This window comes from Moschus berezovskii, chromosome 20 (genome assembly GCF_049115385.1).
Source record: "Moschus berezovskii isolate FMDL1 chromosome 20, NW_MosBer_1.0, whole genome shotgun sequence".
Taxonomy (NCBI): Eukaryota; Metazoa; Chordata; class Mammalia; order Artiodactyla; family Moschidae; genus Moschus; species Moschus berezovskii.
In genome coordinates this window covers 73,239,602-73,261,482 of record NC_142479.1, presented here as the reverse complement: position 1 = coordinate 73,261,482, position 21,881 = coordinate 73,239,602, and the positions used below count along the sequence as shown (strand labels likewise).

The 21,881-nt window shown below is 60.5% G+C and overlaps 1 protein-coding gene across 6 annotated transcripts in view; it reads left to right on the top strand.

The window, feature by feature from the left end:
- Positions 1–1,823: 1,823 nt before the first annotated feature.
- AXIN2 (axin 2) overlaps positions 1,824–21,881 on the top strand; it is a 39,878-nt gene continuing 19,820 nt past the window's right edge. The window contains exons 1-3 of one of the 6 annotated variants that reach the window (XM_088829414.1): positions 13,686–14,014; positions 14,747–14,915; positions 15,846–16,778. In XM_088829414.1, the coding sequence (XP_088685540.1) occupies positions 15,964–16,778 (815 nt within the window). In that variant the 5' untranslated portion in view covers positions 13,686–14,014; positions 14,747–14,915; positions 15,846–15,963. Of the gene's footprint in view, positions 2,111–13,213; positions 13,391–13,685; positions 14,015–14,063; positions 14,916–15,845; positions 16,779–21,881 lie in introns of those variants that run through there. The other 5 variants (XM_088829415.1, XM_055408768.2, XM_055408764.2 and 2 more) reach the window with 5 other exon arrangements.

The window sequence follows — 21,881 nt, the reverse complement described above, 5'->3', positions numbered from 1 at the left end:
CAACTGAACAGCAACAATCTAACCAAGGACAGCCTCTTAGCTTACAGCAGACTCCCATCTGCTCCTGAAAGTCCAGCCCTCGCAGAGTCCGGTCCCTGACCATCCACAGAAGGCACTTCCTAGAGTGGAGCTCACTGACACTGCTTCCCCACCAAACGATGAAAAGTTCTCTGCAAAGTCAAGGCCAGCGGACTGGGTTCCCTCGATCCGGCCATGCCGCTCCACGCCGTTCCCCCGCCCCTCCCCGCCAACAGGCCTCCCGCCTCCTGGGCTCGCCGGGGGAGGTCCTGCAGGGGCCCAGCCGCTCCCCAGGCTGCGTCTTGCTCCCAAGCTGCTGGCCCCTCCCAGGGACCCCCTCCTCCTTGTGTTATCCGGGGTGGGCTTGGTGCCCTCTTTCCCTGTTCCTGCCCTGTATCCCGTGGGCATCTCTGCCGAGACCCTCCGTCTGCTGGTGCCGTGTCATCCGCCCCTGGGTTGGTCTCTCACTTGCTGAGCGCTCCCGAAGACGAAGCCAGGGGCTGCCCATCACCCACACAGCTCCTGAGCCGCAGACGGTGGGGGGCGCGGGGCCGCCGTTGCAGAGGTAGATCAGGCTGACCTTGACGCTCCTTCACGCTCAGTGCTGGGGACTGAATCTTGTCTCCTGTCAGATTCGTGTACTGACCCCCTAAACCCTGAAATGATGGAATTTGGGGGGGTGGCTTTAGGAGGCAATCAGATTTAGATGAGATCGTGAGGGTGGGGCCCCATGATGGGTTAGTGCCCTTTTAAGACAAGGAAGAGACCAGCTCCCTCCCCATCTCCCATGTGAGGACACAGAAGCTCAGTAGGAAAGTTCTAGTAAGGAACCAAACTTTCCAGCACCTTGATCTTGGACTTCCAGCCTCCAGTCCTGTGAGAAAATAAACATCTGTTTTTTAAACCCCTCACTCTACGACTGAGGGACTAAGCACAGCAACACAGGACAGGACTGTAGCCCGCCAGGCTCCTCTGTCCATGGGATTCTCCAGCCAAGAACACTGGAGTGGGTGGCCATTTCCTTCTCCAGGGGATCTTCCCAACACAAGAATCGAACCCATGTCTCCTGCATTGCAGGTGGATTCTTCACTCGCTGAGCCACAGAGTCAGCGTTTTCCCCCCTGTTCTCTGAGGGTTGGCTAGAGGGGTGGATGTACTTCATTTACTCTGTCTTGAGTTGGGGGACTGGGTAAGAAGGGGTCTCCCAGACCCCACCTGCTCTGCCTGCACCCCTGGCCACCAGGCAGCTGTCAGCGCTTCCTGGGGCCCACGGGGGTCTGCCTCCCCTCAAAGCCAACACACTGGCTGGGCTGGGTCACCTCTGCCAGCTGCCTGCCCTGCCCTGGCCAAGACCTCGTAGCCGTGGCCCCACAGCCAAAGCTTTGCAGTCACTCAGGACAGTGAGGCCGCATGGCTACCCCTCCAACTGCTCCAGGGCTAGGGGTCCTGTCCCCCAGCCCGCCACGGCCATCAGCCCTTACAAACCACAGCAAGTCCTTCTCTGGTGCTCATGACCCTTGCAGGGGGTCTCCCAGGGCCCCCGCCCTGGGGAAAGGCCCCCAGACTCCCACAGAAGCCTCTGGGGATGGGCAGGGGAAGAGTTAAGCTCTGGGCTGAGGCTTCAGGGCTCAATTTCTCTGTTTCCTGTTGATGACATTATTGTCTTCCTACAACCATTGACACATGTTGCTTTCATCTGTTTCATTTCAAGACATGAGCACACTCGCTGGAAACTATGCTTAAGAGCTAAACTCAAAACATTTGGGTTTCCTGTCCTCTCGACTCTTGCTGGGATGCTGCACGCTCTGCTGGGTTGGTTTCTGGGTGGTGGCGGCGGCAGCCTGGGTTCTTCTCAGCCACCATATTTAAACCAGCAAAGCGTGGCTTCCTGGCTGGTTGCCGGGGGCCCATCTGTGGCTCGGGGGGTGCTTCCCGTGGTGGGGATGGGCTCACACACCACTTCGTGGAGGCTGCACTGCGTCTCCTCGCCAGCCCCCGCCCCTCCCGTCCGGCTGGAAGATGGGCAGGTGGATTCTCCCCAGGCTCGCTGTGTCCTTGAGCTCCTCGTGGCCTAGAGCGTCTGAACAGGGAGGTGAGCGTGTCAGTCTGGACCCAAGGACTCGGGGAACAAACAGGCCTGGCTGCCCGGGCATCTGAGTGGATGGGCCTCCCCCTGGCCAGGCTTGGGATGGCAGGCGGCCGCTGGGAGTGGGCCAGCCACATCTGGTTGGAATTGGGTTTGACACACATTTCCAAACCTGATCGCAGCCCATCACCCTTCCCCGGGCTGGGGCGGCCTTGCCTGCTGACATGGTCTGCAGAGGGAGCGACCCTCTGCTCAAGGACGAGGCTGGGAGGTGGCCGCCTGCCTGGCCAGGGGTGACTGGCCTGCGCTCAGCACCCCCAGCTCCAGCGGGCTCCCCCGAGCATCTCAGATGTTTTCCTGGGGGAGAGCATGGCCTGATTCTCTAGTCAGGGAGGCGCACGCCTTGCTGTCTAAGTGGACTTCTACATCCATCTCTTCCCTTCGCCCTCCCCAGAACAAGGTGGTTTAGCCCCACCTCACAGTAGAGGACGTGGAGGCTCAGAAACCACAGAACCTGTGCCCGAGGCCCCATAGCTTCCAAGAGATGCGCTGGGGTCCGACCCCAGCCCGGCCTCCCTGTCTCTGCTGCAGCCTCCCCCGTCCTCCTCCCAGCAGCCCGGGGCCCACCATCCGCCCCGGCTGCCCCAGGGGCATCCAGGGGCCCTTCCCTCCTCCCTCCCTTGCTTCGCCCACCTGGGCCTTTTCTTCCTACTGCATTTCAGCAGGGAGGAAGCGAGCTCACAGGCACTCGTGGTAAAGAATCTGCCTGCAGTGCGGAGACCCCGGTTCAGTCCCTGGGTCAGGAGGATCCCCTGGAGAAGGGCATGGCAACCCACTCCTGTATCTTGCCTGGAGAATCCCATGGACAGAGGAGCCTGGCAGGCTGTGGTCCAAGGGGTCACGAAGAGTCAGAAACGACTGAAGTGAGTTAGCACGCATGCACGTCACCATCTTGAAATTTCTAAGAACTATTGAACAAGGGATTGAATACGTGCCTTCTGCTGTGGCCGGTTCTGCCCCGTAACCTTCTGTGAAGCAGGCTGCTAAGGGTGGTGGCGGACAGGAGGGGGCGGCCCGGGCGCCTCCTCCTCCGCGTCTCCCCCTGTGCCACCTTCTCTTGCCGAGGGCGGGACGCCCCTCCCGGTGTTTCCGGCCCCTCTGTGATCATCTCCGTCTCCGGGTACTCTGAGCCAAGGCCTCAAACGTCCTGGTCTCAAGGACCAGACTTGGAAGTCACAGCAGCTCTGGAGCCCTTGAGGCCTCATCAGAAAGGGAACAGCTGGGCACCCGTCTCTGCTCTCTGGCCGCCCGGCCTCTTTAGGGCCCGGTTCCGGTCCTCGGTCCAAAGGTCCCGCCGCCGCCGCTCTCTGTGAGGGGAGATGGCGCCAAGGAGGGCACGGCCCTGCGTCCGCTGGGAGGACGGACAGGCCTTGGGGTCCCTGCGGCCCCGCGGGGTCCAGGCCTGACTCGGCCGTGCCTGCACTTACTGCACGGGGGTGGTCACCCTGCCCGGGGCCCCAGGACCGGCCTCACACGCCGAGTGGGGAGATGGCGCCCGCTCTGGGCCGCCCCGCGGTCTCCGTGACGGGCACTGCGCGCCCCTCATCTCGGTTCTCACGACATCCCGAGGCTATGCGGTGCCCAGGACGGAAACCAGGCAACAAACCAAAAAGGACAGCTTGACAATTTGTCACTTACAAAGGGGCTATTTATCCTCAGCGCCACTTATGGATGGGAAAGTGAAGGCCTCAAAAAGATGGACAGATAGATGATAGATGGATCCATGATCGATGGATGGATGGACAGACAGGTGATTGACGGATGAAAGATATAGGTAGATATATGATGGCTGGACTGATAGTAGAGGTTGAAGACGGATGATTAATAGATAACAGAGAGATGGATGGCACTTCCCTGGGGGCTCAGTGGTAAAGAATCCGCCTGCAATGTGGGAGACCTGGGCCTGATCCCTGGGTCGGGACAGTCCCCTGGAGGAGGGCATGGCAACCCACTCCGTATTCTTGCCTGCAGAATCCCATGGACAGAGGGGCCTGGTGGGCTGCAGTCCATGGGGTCGCAGAGAGCCAGACACGACTGAGCGTCTTAGCACGCAGATAGATGGACAGACAGGTGGGTGGGTAGGTAGGCAGACAGATGGCAGACAGATAACATTAATGGATGGATGGACAGATGACGGATGGACACGACTTATTCAAGGCCTCAGCTTGATGGTGGTGGGTCAGGGTTTGAAACGTGATTTACCTGCCTGACTCCTGAGTCCAGTGAGTGTTGTTGCTTCTTACCCCGACTCCTCTGGTCCTCTCCTCATTCCACTGCGTTGGATTTGAGAGGCGTGTGAGGCTTGGTTTGCAGCTCTGGGGGCTCATGGGGGTCAGGCCGTCCTGATGAGCAGCCGGGGACAGACCTAGCGCCTTCCTATGCAAGACAGCAGCCGGCACAGGCCGCGTGCAGAAGGTGGGCAGTAGCAGTCTGCAGCGGGGTGGCAGTGTCCCCTTGTCCCCAGTTTCCCCTGCCTTGGGCGCCCCTGGGTGAGGCCCACCTCAAAGAGTATGTTTACAGGTGAAACAACTTCTAAACTGGGAAGTGAAATTTTATGGGGGCCAGGAATGGCCCTTTTCCCTGTCACGGGGCACAGCGCATGGAGAACAGACAGGCCGGTTGGCGGGTGGAGTTGAAACAGCCAATGAGCCCCAGAGGGAACTGGCAGCGGCTCCCCAGGCCGGGTCCCCACAGGGCACATGCGCGTTCTGACCCGGCTTTGGGGCTGTTGTTGTTCAGTTGCTAAGTTGTGTCTGACTCTGCGACCCCGAGGACTGTCGCCCGCCGGGCTCCTCTGTCCACGGGCTTCTCCAGGCACGTGCCCTCCTCCAGGGGATCTTCCGGAGCCTGGGATTGAGCCCACGTCTCTTTGGGGTCCTGCAGAGGCAGCTTCTTTACCACTAGCGCCACCTGGGGAGCCCCAGGGTCCACCCACTCCTGGGGAGACTGCAGGGTGCAGGCTCCCCACCTCTGAGTCGACTGGAGTCCCCCCTTGTGCCCTGGATTCTCTTGGGCCAGGTGTTGGGGCAGGTGTGAGACGGCCGCCTGCTGGGTGGGGTGGCGGGCAGCTGCACAAAGTACGGGAACGTGGCTCTGGGTCTCAAAGGCCTCCCCAGGCTGCTTCCCTTCCGCCGGTGCTGCCCCCGGTGATGACCACCCTCTTCCCGTCCTGGCTCCCCAAGAACAGGCCCTTCTGGGGGGAGTTCCCTGCCAAGGGCAGGCAGGCCCCTCCATTGTCTTGTAGAGTTGAATGTTGACACCTTTTTGCAGGGAAATCCAGAGTCCTGCCACTCTATGGCAGGCTGAGGAATGGGGCAGGGATGCCCCTAGTGGGGCAAAAGGTCAGATCCCGGGGTGGGCTGGGCAGGGCCAGGGCGCTCTCAGAAAAGTCAAGTGTGGCTGAAGCAGCTGCGGGCCTGAGGAAGCCCGCAGCCCCGAGGAAAAGGGCCTCCCCACGCCCACCCCGCCTGCAGCAGAGCTCGCCCAGTTCGGCCTTGTGGTCTTGGCCTCTAGAAACCATCCTGCAGCCGGGGGCTCCTCCGGGGGCCAAAGTCCCCCAGGAAGACATCACACCCCTCTGCCCGCCACCCCACCCAGCAGGCGGCCGTCTCACACCTGCCCCAACACCTGGCCCAGGGGTCGCAGGTCTCCCCTGACCTTGAGCAGGGCAGGGGCCCCCTCACTCACTCCCTTTCAATGACTGAATTTTCTGGCCCCCGAATCAAGCCACCAGGTCTTGATCATTATCTGATTTGTGAATCGATGGATTCATGTGAAAAGTTTTGATCTTCTTGAAACAATATTTGTCAATTCTGCAAAAAAGACACACTCACTTCGGGGGAGGGGAAGCAGCAGTCTTATCAGCTGGGAGGCGGTCCTCTGGCCTCCTGGTCTGTGAAGCTGGTGGCATCCCTCTGTTCTTCCTGTCTGATGAGCTGGGCCAGCACGCAGTGTGTTTATTCCACTTAATTCTTCCCTGACGTTTTTCAAGTGCTGGGGCAATGCCTCAGTATCATCAGGACGAACATCACAGCCTCAGCAAATCACCGCATCTTGTTCTGTGCTCGAGTTATCAGGGCAAGTCGTTCTCAAGAGGACACTGGTGCAGGAGCGCAGTTCGGTTCTCACACTTTAATCTCTGGGGGGGATCCTAACGCTTTTTGCTAAGAAGCCATTGGGTAAGCACAGGCATATCTGATGTGCAGGTCATTTCTTGTCTGTTCAGGGGACACCCTGTAGCGGTTGATGGTGTTCGTCTGACTCGCTGCGACCCCATGGACTGCAGCTCGCCCTCCACTGTCTCCCCAAGCTTGCTCAGACTCACGTCCACTGAGTTGGTGACGCCATCCACCCATCTCATCCTCACCTCACCAGTAGCTGTCCTGACTCAGGACTGAAGCCTGGGCCCTGGCGAGGGCACTTCTGGGCGGCTCAGTCCAGGTGGAGGGCCCCGATCCCTTCCTCCTTCACTCCCACCTCTGTCCACAGTGCGGCTCAACCACTCATCAAGTCCTGACGTGGGGCCTGGGAGGGGCTGGGCTGAGGGGTGCGAGTGTCGGAGCGTGGCCCCTGCGTCCCGGGTCTGCGGCTGAGTCGGCGGACCCAGAGGAGGTCAGGGTGAGCTCTGCTCGAGGCTGCCGTGGCGCCATGACAGCAGGAGGAGGTGCTCCAGTCCAGGAAGAGGGATCAGGCCTGAGGAAGCCGGAGGGGCGGCCGGCCAGGGCACTCCTGACGTGAAGGCACAGGGGAAGGGGAATGGAAGCTCGTGTGAGGTGGACAGGTAACTGGAGGCCAGCCCGGCCGACCAGCCCATCGCCTGGCACAGAGTTTGGGGCCTGACCTGGAGGTCATGTGCAGCCGGGGGTCCGAAGGCAGGAAGGACATGGTCAGCTGGAGAGCGCCTCGCACTCTCCTCGCAGCACCAGCTAAGGGCCCGGCCGGGACTGGAAACCGCAGGCCCGGAGGACAGTTAGGACGCTGCTCCCAGCAAGAGAGAAGGGTCAGAGCCGTGTGGTAGTGGCAGATACGCGGAGAAGGGGGTGATTTGGGGAGAGTCTAGGAGGCCGAAGCGTCAGGGCTGGACGCCGGGTGGGGGCACGTGACGTAGAGGAGCCTGGACTGGGCCCAGGTTTCGCTGGGAGGCGGCAGAGGACGCGGGTCACTGCCTGACAGAGGCCGCCTGGCTCCACGAGAGGCAAAGGCGGCTCCGTTGGAATGGTGCTAACTTCTAGCCGCCTGTGGCCAGAGGTCCAGGATGGGGGGATGAAGGAGGCTGGTGAAGACGTGGGGCTGGAGGCTGGGAGGCCCTGGTCCCTGGAGAGATGGGCCTGGAGCTGTGGATGGAAAGAGGGAGACACCCGATGGGAGGAGCCCAGAAGGGAGGCGGCCACCATCAGAGGGTCGTCCCCAGAAGGGAGGCGGCCGCCGTCAGAGGGTCGTCCCCAGGAGGGAGGCGGCCGCTGTCAGAGGGTCTTCCCCAGAAGGGAGGCGGCCGCCGTCAGAGGGTCTACCCAGGAGGGAGGCGGCCGCCGTCAGAGGGTCTTCCTGAAGAAGCGAGCGGGACTTGAGAACAGGAGCGCTGCAGGCGCTCACACAGGAAGGCCCGGGACTTCCCAGGCAGGACGCCTCTCACCTGCTGAGGTTTCCAGGTGGAGAGCCCATCCCGGATGGAGGGGACGATGAGAGGCAGGCAGAGCAGACCGCGCCCGTAGACGCCTCTTGAAAGACGGCAGTCAGCCTTCTAGCGCCAGTGCTCTGAGGCCCAGGAGACGGGATGAGGACCTCGCTAGAGCGTCGCCAAGGACCTGACGTCGGGAAGGCTCAACAGGAACAAATCCAGAACGTCGCAGGTGATCCAGGGCAGCCCACAGCCCTGCCGAGCATCCCGGGCCACCGAGGCCAACCCTGCGGAGCCGGGGAGGTCCGAGCGTCTGGCAGAGATGCTGAGGACAAATGAAAAAACGTGAAGGAACAAGGGGACTGACCTCAGGCCCGGAACAGCTGCCCCTTCCAGAAGCTATTTAAAGGGAGCAGGTCGGAACTTCGGGGGCAGAAAACAAGAAGGCTCAAGGAGGGCCTCCGCTCAGGAACACAGACCCATTTATTTACAAAGTTTCACATGTTGCCAGTTGGAATGCTGACTTCAGGGAGTTTTTTTCCTATCTATCTTTCACTTCCTTTTCTGAAAACAGCTTTTGTGTGTGTGTATCTGCTGGACAGTCAGGAGGCGAGAACTTTAAAAATCAGAACCTCTTTCTGGATTTGTTTGACTATGGATGGTCTCTTCTGGTGACAAGCTCCTGAAAGCCCATCTCCCCAAAAATTCCCGGTGGGATGCCGGCCATGCCAGCAGTTTCTAGCTCCATTTATAGTAAATATTAAAAGCACCTGAAGGTAAATCAGATTAGGAAGTTTTAAACTATTGTTTAGCTTTGTTATTGTTTACTTGCTAAGTCAGGTCTGACTCTTTGCGACCCCATGGACTGCAGCGCGCCAGGCCTCCCTGTCCTTCACCAACTCCTGGAGCTTGCTCAAAGTCATGTCCATCACATCGATGATGCCATCCAACCGTCTCATCCTCTGTCGTCCCCTTCTCCTCCCGCCCTCAGTCTTTCCCAGCACCAGGGTCTTTTCCAGTGAGTCGGCTCTTTGCATCAGGTGGCCAAATATTGCAGCTTCAGCATCAGGCCTTCCAGTGCATATTCAGGGTTGATTTCCTTCAGGATTGACTGTTCAGCTTAATTTCATTCTAAATTGAAGAGAATGAAGATCGTTTGTATTAAAAATAGGTTTATCCCCCAAACTGCTGGGGATGGGGCTGCCTAAGACCTGTGGCTTGAAAATCCCCACCTTGCCATTCCCGCCCCCTCCCCTCCCAACGGGGAGGAAGCAGAGCCCACCTTTTCCCACTCCCTTCCTCCTTCCAGACTCTGGGGGCTCCACCCCCACCCTCAGCTGCACCCACCCTACAGAGAGGCCATGGAAACGCCTGTCACCACTGAAGACTTGGCAGCAACGCCCAGGAGCCAGCCGGAGGGAGCCCACTTCTGGGGTCAAGGCCACCCGTTTGTTGGAGCCAAACGAACGTGCTTCCTCGGCATTTCCAGCTCAAGCCTTGCAATGATGCTTTGGGAACGCATCCCAAATTATTCTTACGTTTAAAGTAGCAACCTTCCTTTATTTAACCTTTATTGATTACCTTCAGAATTGTACTAATTAAGATGGCTGGTGACTTTTTCAGCTTTTTTTTTTTTGGTTATCACTTAAGTTGGTGATTTATTTCTTTTAACTTTATTGGGCGTATAGTTGATTTACAATGTTTTGTTCATCGAATGATATTTATCCGTCCTGTTATGGAAGCCAAGGACCCAGGGTGAGCTGCCAGGTCTGCTGACCATAGTGCGGGGCAGGGAGGACGGGCCTGGGGGCTCAGCTCAGCTTGCGAGTGGGCCACGGAGCCCTGGGAAGACCTCCCTTCCTCTTTGCTTTGCTCTCATCTCTTGAATGCTGGGTTAGCTTAGACCCCACTGTGAGGCCTCCCCTGCTGGAAGACGCTGCCAAAGACGTTGTTGTTTAGCTGCTCAGTCACATCTGACTCTTTGCGACCCCACAGACTGTAGCCCACCAGGCTCCTCTGTCCTTGGGATTTCCTAGGCAAGAATACTGGAGTGGGTTACCATTTCCTCCTCCAGGGGATCCTCCTGATCCAGGGATGGAACCTGCGTCTCCTGCATTGCAGGCAGACTCTTTACTGCTGAGCCACCGTAGCATCTTAGTTCCCAAACCAGGGATCGAACCCGCAAACCCTGCATTGGTCGCAGAGGCCTGCCCCCTAGCCACTGAACCACCAGGGAAGCCCGCAGCTGCTGCTGTTTCTCTGGGGTCCTGGGTACGAGGCCTCTGAGAGCTAGCAGACAGCACAGACCCCTTTGCACCGAGCCCTGCCCCTTTCCTGGGAGGACAGCAGAGGTACCCCTGCTCGGTTTCCAGCCCCCTAGGCCAGAAGCGTGGCCCCTAATTGGAGGGAGATGAGAGTTACTTCCCAGAAGAGCCAACAGGCTACTGAGGACACAGGGTGACTGCAGATGGCTGCCGTGGGTGTCCCCTCCACTTTACAGGCAGACACAGGGCCTCAGAGCAGCTGGGTGGCCTGCAGTCTCTAGAAACATTACCTGCGTGTCTCTCCACCCGCTCCCCACACAAAGCTGCATTGTCTACGGTGGCAATTTTCCAAAGAAATAAAAGACAGAGTCACTGGCTCTTCGAGAGCAATGTCCTGGGTCTGGGCTCCTCTGAAGTCGCAGCTGGTGTGACTTCCCCCCTCCCCCGCCCCAGGAGGTTTTGTCCGGCTGACTCAAGATTGGAGATCTGGCCAGGTGCCTTGCAGGGAGCCCTGTGTTTTCTGGGATTCTAGGATTTCAGCCCGGTACCTAATTCCAGAAAAGAATTACTCTCTGCTTTATTAAACTTGTCTGCACTTAGGCCAAGTGGGCTGTTGATCCTCCGTAGGGCTTGTCTTCAAAGCAGGGGCAGTGAGCATGTGCAGAAATCCATCACCTTGCTTTCCAGTTTCCAGGCAACCGTGCAGGATTACAACCAGTCACATGACGCTGCGGCTGCCAGGGAGAAGGGGAAATGGAAAACTGCTATCTTGAGAGAGGGGCTGGGGAGAAGCAGGGGACTTTGCCTACTCCTCCAGAAATATCACCAACAAGTAGTCAGGGACCAGCGGCTTGAGGGGCTCCTGGCTTCTGGGCAATTGGCCCAGCCCCAGCGCTAAATGTACCACCAGGGGACAGGGCAGAGAGGCGGGGTGGGGGAGGCACTGGCCCAAGGTGACCGAACACCTGTTCTGGAAACCAGGCTCTCCAAGTGCTCACTGCTGAGACTGCCAAGCGGAACCCGCCCTTGCTCCCGTGGCCCAGTCCTGGGCTCACAGGGAGCAGAGAGCAAGCCCTTCAGTGAAAGCCAAGCCTGGGATGGTTGGGGCCAGGGGGCCGTGGAATGTGGGAGGGGGTGGCAGCTGGGGGGGAGGAAAGCCACCCGTGAAGACTGAGTGCCCACTGCCTTTCAGAGCCTCCTCTTCCTGATCTCTGTTTATTTTGATTTTGGAGTTTGCAGCCTCCCCTCCCCCACACTGTGTGTGTGTGTGTGTGTGTGTGCGTGTGTGTGCGTGAGTTGTGCACACATACACATGCACACACACTGCTGTTGTTTATACTGCAGATGCTTATAGCAATGCATCCCTTTCCATGTACACTTCTGGTCCTAGATTCACACCCTCTGTGGCTGAAAGGCTCCGGGGAACCTCGGGACAGCTCCGGGCTCTCCTACAGTCCCCCAAGGGAGTGTGCGGTGTTCTGAAAGGCTGGGGAGACGCGGCCTGGCTTCCTCACACCCAGCAGCGGTCCCACTCCAGAGCTCAGTAGTCTGGCCACTCTTGTTCACTGGTCCGCCCCACAGTGGCCATGTGTTTCCTGGCCGTGGACCACTGGCTTCACGCCAGCCTGGCCACCCGGGAGGTGAGCCTGAGGAGCAGCGCGGACACAGAGAGGCAGGTCTTGGGAAGGGCAAAGCCCTGGCTGCTTGCAGGAGCTCTGGGCCTGGTCACAGCCCGGGAGCATCCCGGCTGGCACAGCAGGTCACGGGATGCCCCCTCTTCCGCTCTCCCTGCAGAAACCTACACAGTCAGAGAAACCTGTTTCTTGTGTGGTTTGAAGTACTAAAGGCCTAATGAAGGTTCAGGGCCCCTCTGCATTGGAAAGCTTTGCCCTCCGTTCAATTCACTCAGAAGGTAAATAAACAGTTGAGGTGGAGAGCCCTTGCCTCCGTGTCTGAGGGTGCCAAGCTCTCCTCTCCCTTCTGCAACAAGTCTGGGCTCCACCTTTATGATTTTTAAGAGGAGGAAAAATCAGTTATTAGCTCATCATGAGAGATCATTCTACAGCAATAGATACGTAAACAAACAATGTTCTGGGTTTGTGGTATATTTTCTTATTATTCTAAGCAAGATGGTTGTTGGGAGGCTGTTGGGGGTACTGAGAGGTGATGGTGGGGTGAGGAGTTTTCACTACATTAGCACTGAGAGTCCATGGGGGAAAAGACATCCTGTGTCTGTTTAATATGCAACATCCGGAGACTGGGGGATGCAGCTGATACCGAAAGAACGGGGTGTACCTGCTGGGAGGGTCCTGATGGCCAGGTTGGGAATGTGGGGTTAAAATCTGCAGGGAGTTGAGGCTGGCTTCCCAGAGAGGCGTCTGGGCCCACCTCCAGCCCCCAGACCTCTGCGGGCAGATTCACAGCATCTTCACCCACCGATCCAGGCACGCAGGTCCTAACACAAGCACGCAGGAATCTGGTGCAGGCCTGGGTTCCTCCTCGGACACTTAGCCGTCCACCCCTAGTCTGCTGCTGCTGCTGCTAAGTCACTTCAGTCGTGTCCGACTCTGTGTGACCCCATAGACGGAAGCCCACCAGGCTCCCCCGTCCCTGGGATTCTCCAGGCAAGAACACTGGAGTGGGTTGCCATTTCCTTCTCCAATGTGTGAAAGTGAAAAGTGAAAGTGAAGTCGCTCAGTCGTGTCCGACCTTTAGCGACCCCACGGACTGCAGCCTACCAGGCTCCTCCATCCAAGGGATTTTCTAGGCAAGAGTACTGGAGTGGCTTGCCATTGCCTTCTCCGACCCCTAGTCTAGCACTCCTTTTTTTCTTTTTCTTTCTTTTTGTTTTACAAGCTCCTCTAAGCCCAAATTCCCAGGGAAACTTGAACAGAGGTAGAAAAGTGTTTGATGATAGGAGAAAAAAAAAATCTGCCTGCTTGCAGTTCTCAGAATGGCCAGGATGCTACAATAAACTGTTGCTTTCCCGAGCTGGGGAGGACGGGGACAGGATGGCGGAGGAAGCCGGAGCGAAAAGGCCAGAGCACTTAAGAGGCGGAACCAGAACTCGGGCCGGGCGCGGGCGGCCGCGGGGGCCCGGCGGGGCGGGCCGGGCGCGGCCCCTTTAAGGCGGGCGGCGCGGGCCGGCCGAGCGCGGCGGGGATTGGCGCGGCGGGATCAGGGCGGCGGGGCGGGCGCGCGGGGCCGGCGGCGCTTTGATCAGGTCCTGGCAACTCGGTACCGCCGGGCGCCGGGAAGTAGAGAGCAGCGCTCGCAGCCATGGATCGCGGGGCCGCCCGGGGCCCGGGGCGCCCGGGTCCCCCGCCGCCGGCGGCGCTCTGAAAGGTGGGGCGGAGGCGCGGCCCCGGCAGAGCGGCTGCCCCGCGGGGCCCCCGGGCCGGGGCGGAGGGCGAGCCGGCCGCGTCGCGGGCGCCGGGGGCGGGAGGGGCTCCGGCCCGGCCGGGGGCGGGGGGCGCCGGGGAGGGGGCCGCGGGCCGGCGGGGCGCGCGGAGGGGCGGCGGGGCCCGGGGGCGGCGCGCGCGCGCCGGGCGCTTACCTCCCTTTCAGGACCGTGCGCCGGCCCGCGCCTTTGAAGTGCACAGTGAGGTCCGCGGTGCAGTTTTTGTTGGAAGCGCCGGGAGGACGTGGGGTGCGCGGAGCGGCTGCTGGAAGCGGCGCCCGCGTCGAAAGCCCGGCCGGCGGGGCCGGGGGGCCAGGGTGGCCGCGGCGGGGCGAGGCCCACTCGGATCTTCCGCGGACGCGGGGCGGCCGGGCGCGCCGCCGCCGCCTCCCTCGCCGCCGGGCTCCCCGCACTCCCTCCCCGGCCGCGCGCCTCCCCATGCTCCCCGACGCCGGGTCCGGCCCGGGGGGGCCTGGGGCCGCGGCGGCGAGCCGATCCGGGGGCGGGGGCCGGGGCCCTGCTCGGGGCGCCCGCGAGGTCTGGGCGCTGAGCGCGCGCGCGGACCCCTGGTGAGTGCGAGGCCGCGGCGGCGGGCGGCCCGCGCGCTTTGATGTGCCGGGCGGCCCTTTGAAGTGGGCAGGCCGGCTATTTCGGGGCGCGCTCCGGGCGGGCGCGCAGAGGGGTGGCGGGCGCGGCGCCCGGCGCTCCGGGGGGCTCGGCCGGGGTGGCCGGGGCCGGGCGGAGAGACTCGAGCGATCGGCGGCCGCGGCGGGGTGGAGCGGGGCAGACCCCCTCCCCCGGGGGCGCCGCGCCGGGGCGGCGCTGGGTAGGATTCGGGGTGCGAGGGTGCGCCGGGGCGCCTTTGGGAGGTGGGATGAAAGGGCGGCGGCGCCCCCTCCCCTCCCCCGCCCCCTCCCGCCGCTCTCTCCTCCACTCCCCTCCTCCCCTCCAGCCCCGGGTCGGCGCAGAGGGGCCCCGATCGCCGGCGGAGGCTCAGTCTGCGCGCCCGAGCGGCCCGAGCCCGGGGCGCCTGCGTTCCCCGCGTCCCTCTTGCCGCCGGCCCCGCGCCCCGGCCGCCCCGGCCCCTCGTGCGGAGAGGCCGAGCCTCCGGGTCGCCATTGCTGGACCGGCCGCCGCGTTCCGGGCTTCTCTGTGGGCGCCTCCGACCCGCGCCCGGACTCGTGGCTGCGAGCGCCTCCCGGGACTCCGGACGGTCGCGGTGGACCGGGGCCGGGGGCGATCCGGCGGGGGAGGCGCTCGACAGCGATGAGAGCCGGGCCTCGGGCCCCTTCGTCTTCCAGGTAACGGGGCCGCCCCACTCCCCTCCGCCTGGGCAGCGCGGCGCTACCGGCGGCCTGAGGCCCCGCGCGGGCGCCCGGGACCCAGGGCCCTTGGTCTCCGGTTCGGGGTCGCGCCCACCCCCCCAGCTCTCCTCTCCGCTCTCCCGAGTTTGATCCTTCCCATGCTGGGGTGAGCGTCTGGTTTATTGGTTAGATAAGACTTTTTGCTTGTGGAAAAAAGAGGCTTGAGGTCAGCAGAGTTTGGGATTCTTGGCACAGGCGGTGGTAGCGTGAGACGGTTTCTGATCCGGTTTTGTAGGGTTTGCGGCTCCGGGGTGGGTGGGGGGCAGGGGGCGGCGAGTCCTGAGGCTTCTCCGCTCTCTGGCAAAGTTGGGAGATCAAAGCCTTGTTTGAGTGAGTGGATTTCTGGTTTCGGGGAACCGGGAAGATTGAGGTGTAGACTGAGCCGGATTCTTGGCGGGAGGCGGGGCGCAGCGAACGTTTCCATCTGGGGGTGGGGGGGGTTCCAGCTGGGAGTCCGGGAGCCCATCCCACCCTGTGCTGGGCGGGCTGCTTGCTTGGTCGAGGCTCTTCTGAATTTTTAAGGAGTGGGAAGGGGTAGGTGGGGGGATGGGAACCATATGCCGGGGAAGGGCACGTTTGGAGCTCGAGTTATCTGTGAGGAGAGCCGAGTGGGGAAATTCGCCGAAATTGGTTTCACCTGCACACCGCCCGGCGGCTCGGGGCGCGCGTCTTTGGAGGGGATGCTGTCCCGGCGAGGGGAGGCGCGCGCCGGGCTGCCCTGCGCGCGCCGGGGCCGGGTGGGGTTTTGGAAGCCGGTGTCTTCCACCTCCCGGGCCCTCTGGCCCATCTCCCACCCTCCCCGCGCCCCTTCCCCGCTCCCCCCCGCCCCCAAGCGGGGAGCTCAGATTTCGCCTTTGAAAAAGCAGCGTCTGATACTTTAGATGAGCACCTCGCAGATAGCTGGGTTGCTTGATTTGAATTTGAGGAGTTGAAAAGCCTGTTTACTTTCTTGCTTTGATGTTGGGTAGATCTGGTTTTGATTATATCAATACCCTTTTCTCTCCCTCTGCCTCCCCCCCCTTCCTTTTCTTCCCAGAAAGGAGGCTCAGATGAGTCCCTGCTGACTTGAGAGAGAAAGAGAGACCACGCTGATTGCTGGGAGGAACTGGAAGAAGAAAAAAATCCCTAAACTCAGCGAGAAGAAGGCACTCGCCATGAGCAGTGCTGTGCTAGTGCCTCGGCTCCCAGATCCCAGCAGCAGCTTCCGCGAGGATGCCCCGCGGCCCCCAGTGCCCGGGGAAGAAGGGGAGACCCCACCGTGCCAGCCGGGCGTGGGAAAGGGCCCGGCCGCTAAGGCCCCGCCCGTCTCCCCCGGCGCCCGTCGGAACGAGGGCGGGCTGGGGGAGCCTGAGGGCCGGGCATCCCCGGATTCCCCGCTGACCAGGTGGACCAAGTCTCTGCACTCCTTGCTGGGCGATCAGGACGGGGCTTATCTCTTCCGGACTTTCCTGGAGCGGGAGAAATGCGTGGATACTTTAGACTTCTGGTTCGCCTGCAATGGATTCCGGCAGATGAACCTGAAGGATGCCAAAACTTTACGAGTAGCCAAAGCGATCTACAAAAGGTACATAGAGAACAACAGCATCGTCTCCAAGCAGCTGAAACCTGCCACCAAGACGTACATTCGGGACAGCATCAAGAAGCAGCAGATCGACTCAGTGATGTTTGACCAGGCCCAGACCGAGGTCCAGGCCGTGATGGAGGAGAATGCCTACCAGATGTTTCTGACTTCGGACATATACCTCGAGTACGTGAGGAGTGGGGGCGAGAACCCAGCTTACCTGAGTCACGGGGGCCTGGGGAGCCTCAGGCTCGTGTGTGGCTACCTCCCCACCTTGAACGAGGAGGAGGAGTGGACTTGTGCCGACTTCAAGTGCAAACTCCCCCCCACTGTGGTGGGCTTGTCCAGCAAGACCCTGAGGGCCACAGCCAGCGCACGGGCCATGGACACCGTTGAAAGCGGATACAGGTAAGCCCTGGAGGGGATGGGAGGGGGATGAGGTGGGCTCTGCAGATGTTTTGAGTTAAGGAGAGTGGATGGATGGATGGTCAGATGTGCTGTGGAGGCTGACAGAGGTCTATCTTGCGCTCGGGCCGCTGACCACGAACGCTTTGATCTGACTTTCTGTTGTTGAAAGGAGAGGAGAGGGATGCACGCACAGCTAAGAACCCGGAGTCTCCCAGTGCCAGCTGCAGACAGTGGCAGGCAGAATGCCTCAATGTGGTTACTTATTATCCTTCACCAGTCTTAGAGGGGCAGCAAGAGGGAGAGTCAGTCACTAAGCACCGGTTTGGGAAGGGGTCACTCAGTGGCGAGGAGTGAATCGGGCCGCAGAGCCCTCTGGGTTGAGCTGGAGGCCCAGGCAGTAGCGTGTGTGCCCACTGACCACGGGGGTAAGTGGGATTGTTTGAACTTTTATGTTAAGAGCCAGCAGCTAGCTTAACAACTGGGCTTGTGGTTCTTTATGGAATGAGATGTGAACCCTGTGAGGAATCCTCCAGAGGAGGCAGGGTCCTGTGACTCCCCAGTGAAGGGTCCTTTGCTTTTTAGAACCTGCTGATGGGTTGTTCTAGGTCTTACATGCTTGCTGCCCTGGGGGGCAGACCCCGGGTGGTGCCTGTGTTGGTCACTGCTGATGGAGAGGTTCTGGCGGAGAGGACTTGGGCCCTGGACTGCCTTCTCTCTTGGAGGCTTGGAGGACAAGCAGTTCTTTATAGAACGGCCAAGTCTTAAGATTCTTGACCTTTGGAGGCAACTTCAGACGTCCTGTTGGAATGAGTTTTTCTGTTTCTCTCTCTCCCCTTCCAAATATCCAAAGAGAATGAGCCTCTGAGTTCCAGGTTGTTGCTGATGGCATGCGGGGGAGGGGCGGGCCGCTGGGCTGCTCTTGGAGCAGCGTATCTCGCCAACCCTGTGAGAAGGGGCGTGCGACCTGGCGGCTGTTTCTGGAGGTTGCCTAGGGTCCGGCGGGCCGCGGAGGGGCGGGGAGCCGGGTCTGAGCCAGGAAGCTGGTGGTCCTTGGGTGGCTCTGCTGGGGGGAGGGGTTAAGGTGGCGTTGGCACCGCCAGGGGGCGCTCCTGCAGCCTTGCGAGCCCGTCTCCCGGGCGGACATCTGGTCCACCACCACCTTCGGTGGCACCCGACTGGCTTGTGCAAGGGCTCCAAGGATCATCGGAACCGAGTTGTTTCAGCATCTTTAAGCTATGGTTTCGGGCTGTTTGGAGAAAGATTCTGACTTCTGGGGCTGGCAGCGCCAGGCCACCTGCCACCCCTGCCCGTTCCGTTATGCGGACACTTGGGGAAAGCCCCGCTGGCCTCCGTGCCCTCCAGGCTGGCAGCCGTCGCCGAGGCTACTTAAGGCCTGTGGTCAGGCGGCTTCTCCGGGAGCCTTGAGACAGTGGGGCTTCTGTGTCCCCCCGGGGTCAGGGCCCAGAGCGCCACCTTTGTAAACCGCGCCCTGGCTGGTTTTGGAGCCGGTCGGGCTCCGGGGCGGGAGCCTCCTGGGACCCTCCCCTTTGTGGGTGGGCAGTCGGGACCCCGCCCCCTCCCGGCCCAGCCTGGGTGTTTCTACCGGGATTCAGCGTTAAGGGGGTGTCTGCAGCCGAGCACCCTCCTTTGTGTTTCGTCTGTGCGTCTTTGGTTGGGATTGGTGGGCGTTGTTCGTATGTAAATGACATTGGCCCCCTGGGTTTCCTACTAGATTCCTGCCTGACTTTGTACCCCTGTTGGGTTGAGAGGCTGGTACCTTACCTGGACTGCATATGTCTTACCTGGGCATTGTCAGAGAGGGATTAAGACCTACCCAGTACTTTTTTTTTTTTTAACGTGCAAGATACTCAAGGGTGCCTGCGGTGTGTTAGGAGCTGCCCCGCGCTATTCAAAGGCCTAAGGTGCAGCCCTGTCCACCTCTTCCCACCTGGGCTGAAGTCTTGCTGAAGCCTGGGTGTCCTGCAGATGAGAGGACACTGTCCCTTCTGCTGATATCACAGGTTGCTGTTAGGATCAGAATAATGAACGAAAAGCCTATTGTAAAGGGACATGGTTTGAACAGACATGAGGCATTATAGTTAGCTTGATTTAATCACGCTTGCCACTGGTGTGCGAAAAGGGCAACCGGGTTCAGGTCTTCCTTTCAGAGAGAGAGCCCTGAGTCCCCGCCCGCATCCGCTGTGAAGCTCTGGAACAGTTTGGTGTTCTCTCCGGGGCTCCGAGGAGCTCCGGTACCTTAGTCCTTTAGGTCTCAGAGCAGAAAAGAGCTCGGACGCAGTGTGACAGCTAAGAAGTGACCTGTTAGAAAGGACGCTTGTGAGGTTTACACGCAGGCAGGCAAAGGGGTGCCACGGCCCAACAACTCACTGGGCTAGTTTTATGATCACAGGAAAAGTGGGCAGGGGAGAAGAGATTCCGTGACTCGTGAGGAGACATTGTGCTTCCAGCCTCGGCTCCTCCAGGTTGAGCAGGGGAGTTCTGTGGTCCCTACGTGGTCAAGCCAGGTCCACAAATGACCGTTTCTTATTGTGCGGAGAGCTTGTCCTCGGGCTCGTGCACTCCCTGAGCTCGCCGAGTGGCCTGCAGGGCTCAGGCCAACGTTGTTTCACTGTCTGGGGCACATCCAGGGCTTCCAGTGGCGGTTTTGTTGTTGCGTGAGCGTACGTTGCTGTCCTGAGTGATCGCTGACTTGCAGGGGCCTCCCGCGTCTCTCCTTAGCCCCCTGCGGCAACGACTGTGCCACCACCCACTGCGCCCGTCAGCCTCAGGTGTCCCCACCCCCGCCCCGACTCCCTGTGCTTGTTGAGCTGGTGTCCAAGTTCCCAGCTAGTTCCTGGGATGTAGGGAGCGCCTCCAGCTCAAGTCTGCCTCCCCTCCACTCATGAAGCCAGGTCCCTGGCCTACAGACCGGCTCGATTTAGTCAAATGAAGGAGACAGAGAGCCCGAGTCCTGCTGAGGGCTCCCTGTCACCAGCTGTTGAGGTGGTCACCAAGGGCACCAGCTGGTCACCAAGCCCTGAGTTTACCTTGGGCACTCAGAGGAGCCTCACTTTTAAAGACTTATTTGTGTTCTTACTGATTTGGTGTTGGGTTTCATATAAAGGGGCTTCCCTGGTGGCTCAGACAGTAAAAAAAATCCACCTGCAGTGCAGGAAACGTGGATTCCATCCCTGGATTGTGACGATCCCCTGGAGAAGGGAATGGCTGCCCACTCCAGTGTTCTTGCCTAGAGAATTCCATGGACAGAGGGGCCTGGCGGACCCACGGGGTCATAAAGGGTCAGACACACTGGTAGAGGAGACAGGGTCCTCAGAGGAGGGGCGTGCGCGCACACACTCACGCGCGCGCACGCTCCCCACCTCCCTGGAGGACAGCGGCGGGCGGTGTGCGGGGCTGGCCTGGCGCTGGGACGGCCTCTGGGTGGTCGCCCCTGTCTATCACTGGCTCCCGGCCTCATGGCCTTAACGTGCATCAGGGGCCCAGCAGGTGTCCCCTGCCAGCTCCTAGTGCTTCCTGTCCCCCCGAAGCCATCGCTGATGGGGCCCGTTTCTGCGGGAGCCACTGGAGCCAGCTCGGCTTCGACGTCGTGGAAGAACAGGACGCCCGAGGAAGGCTGTGCTGGGAGCCGGCCGAGGGGGCGCTGTGCTGATGCGCGCCCCGCCTGCGCACCGGGCCGCGCCCTCCACCACCCGCTCCTCCCCTAGAAGATGCTGCTGGAGGGAGCGTCCCCTTCTGGGCGGGGGCTTCTGAAAGGAAGAGCCTCAAACGCACAGCCTTAGAAGCCAACGCCTTTGACGGTGCGTTGTTTTGAGGGGCCCCAGAAAGGGTCCCAGAGGCCGGGTCTGCTCTCTCTGTGGGCCTGGCCCTGGAGTGGGGGAGGGGGCGGGACCGCGTGATCACAGGTAAGACCAGGCCGGGGGCGTGCGGAGCAGGGTCCCAGGGGCCTCCGCCCCCTGACTGCCGAAGCCCTGTGCGCGCTGAAACCGCGGCCTCAGGGTGCCCAGCACCAGCGCTGTCCCAGCCTCTGCTCTCCGAAGGAATCAAGGGGCTTGCAGCAAGGCCCTGAAGAAACAAGCCCCATCTGGGTACAATTACCGTGGCCTGGTTGAGTTTCTTTTTTTTTTTTAAAGCGATCACAGGAAAGGAGTTCTAATTCATTTTCTCCAAATTTTGTGGCGGTCTTGACAAAGTTCTGGGTTCTTAAAAAAAAGAAAAAATCAACTCTGTGTCTCTCCCTACGACTCAGCTACCTTCCTCTGAGTCGTCTTGTGATGATGGAAGGAAAACCCCTGTACTTTACTGCAGGGACTGAGCGAGGAGCAGTATATTCCACTTGTAACTGCTGATGGCACAGTAGCCCTCTATGTTGGAGGGGAGGGAGCCCAGTTTATTTTGGGCCCCGGTGTCTGACCGGGAGCACAGAGCTGTGTCCACACACAGCGTCTGAGGGAGGCACCTTTTTCTGCTGGGGGGAGGGGGCCTCTTAGTCACTCCCTCCCTGCAGCCGCTGTTGCAGCCCTCACCTGGTGTGCTGCGGGTGTGTGAAGCCTGCAAAGATAGCAACACGGGGTGGGCAGGGCGCAGAGGCTATTCCAGGCTGTTCGGGCTTTTTTGATCTGTTACACCTCTTAGATGGAAAACCCGTTCAGCAGCCCACTGTGTCCTAGGTCCTTAAAAAAGGGAGTGTGGACAAAGCTGTGAGCTTCTGCCACGAGCCACACACGACGGGCAGTGCTGGGGGGTAGGCCCCAGGGAGGCAGACGGGCTGGCCCGCTCTCAGGGGGCTTGTCACCTGCACACACAGGACAGGCCATCACGAGGAAACACACCAGCGCTGTGCAGTCATCCTGATAAATGCCACTCGAGAATGCCTTGTTTTTGCTGGTGGGTGGTTTTCTGGAGCATTACCACAACCCCCTGTAAACAGCGCCCCGGTACCACGACCCCTGTAAACAGTGCCCTTGGAGGGTGTTCCCAGCCCCGGGCCAGTGGCCGTGTCTGAACCACATGTCGTTTGAGGGGGACCCCATGTCTGTGGAGGCTGGGACACCCCGGGACACCCAGCTGACAGAGCTTCCCGGT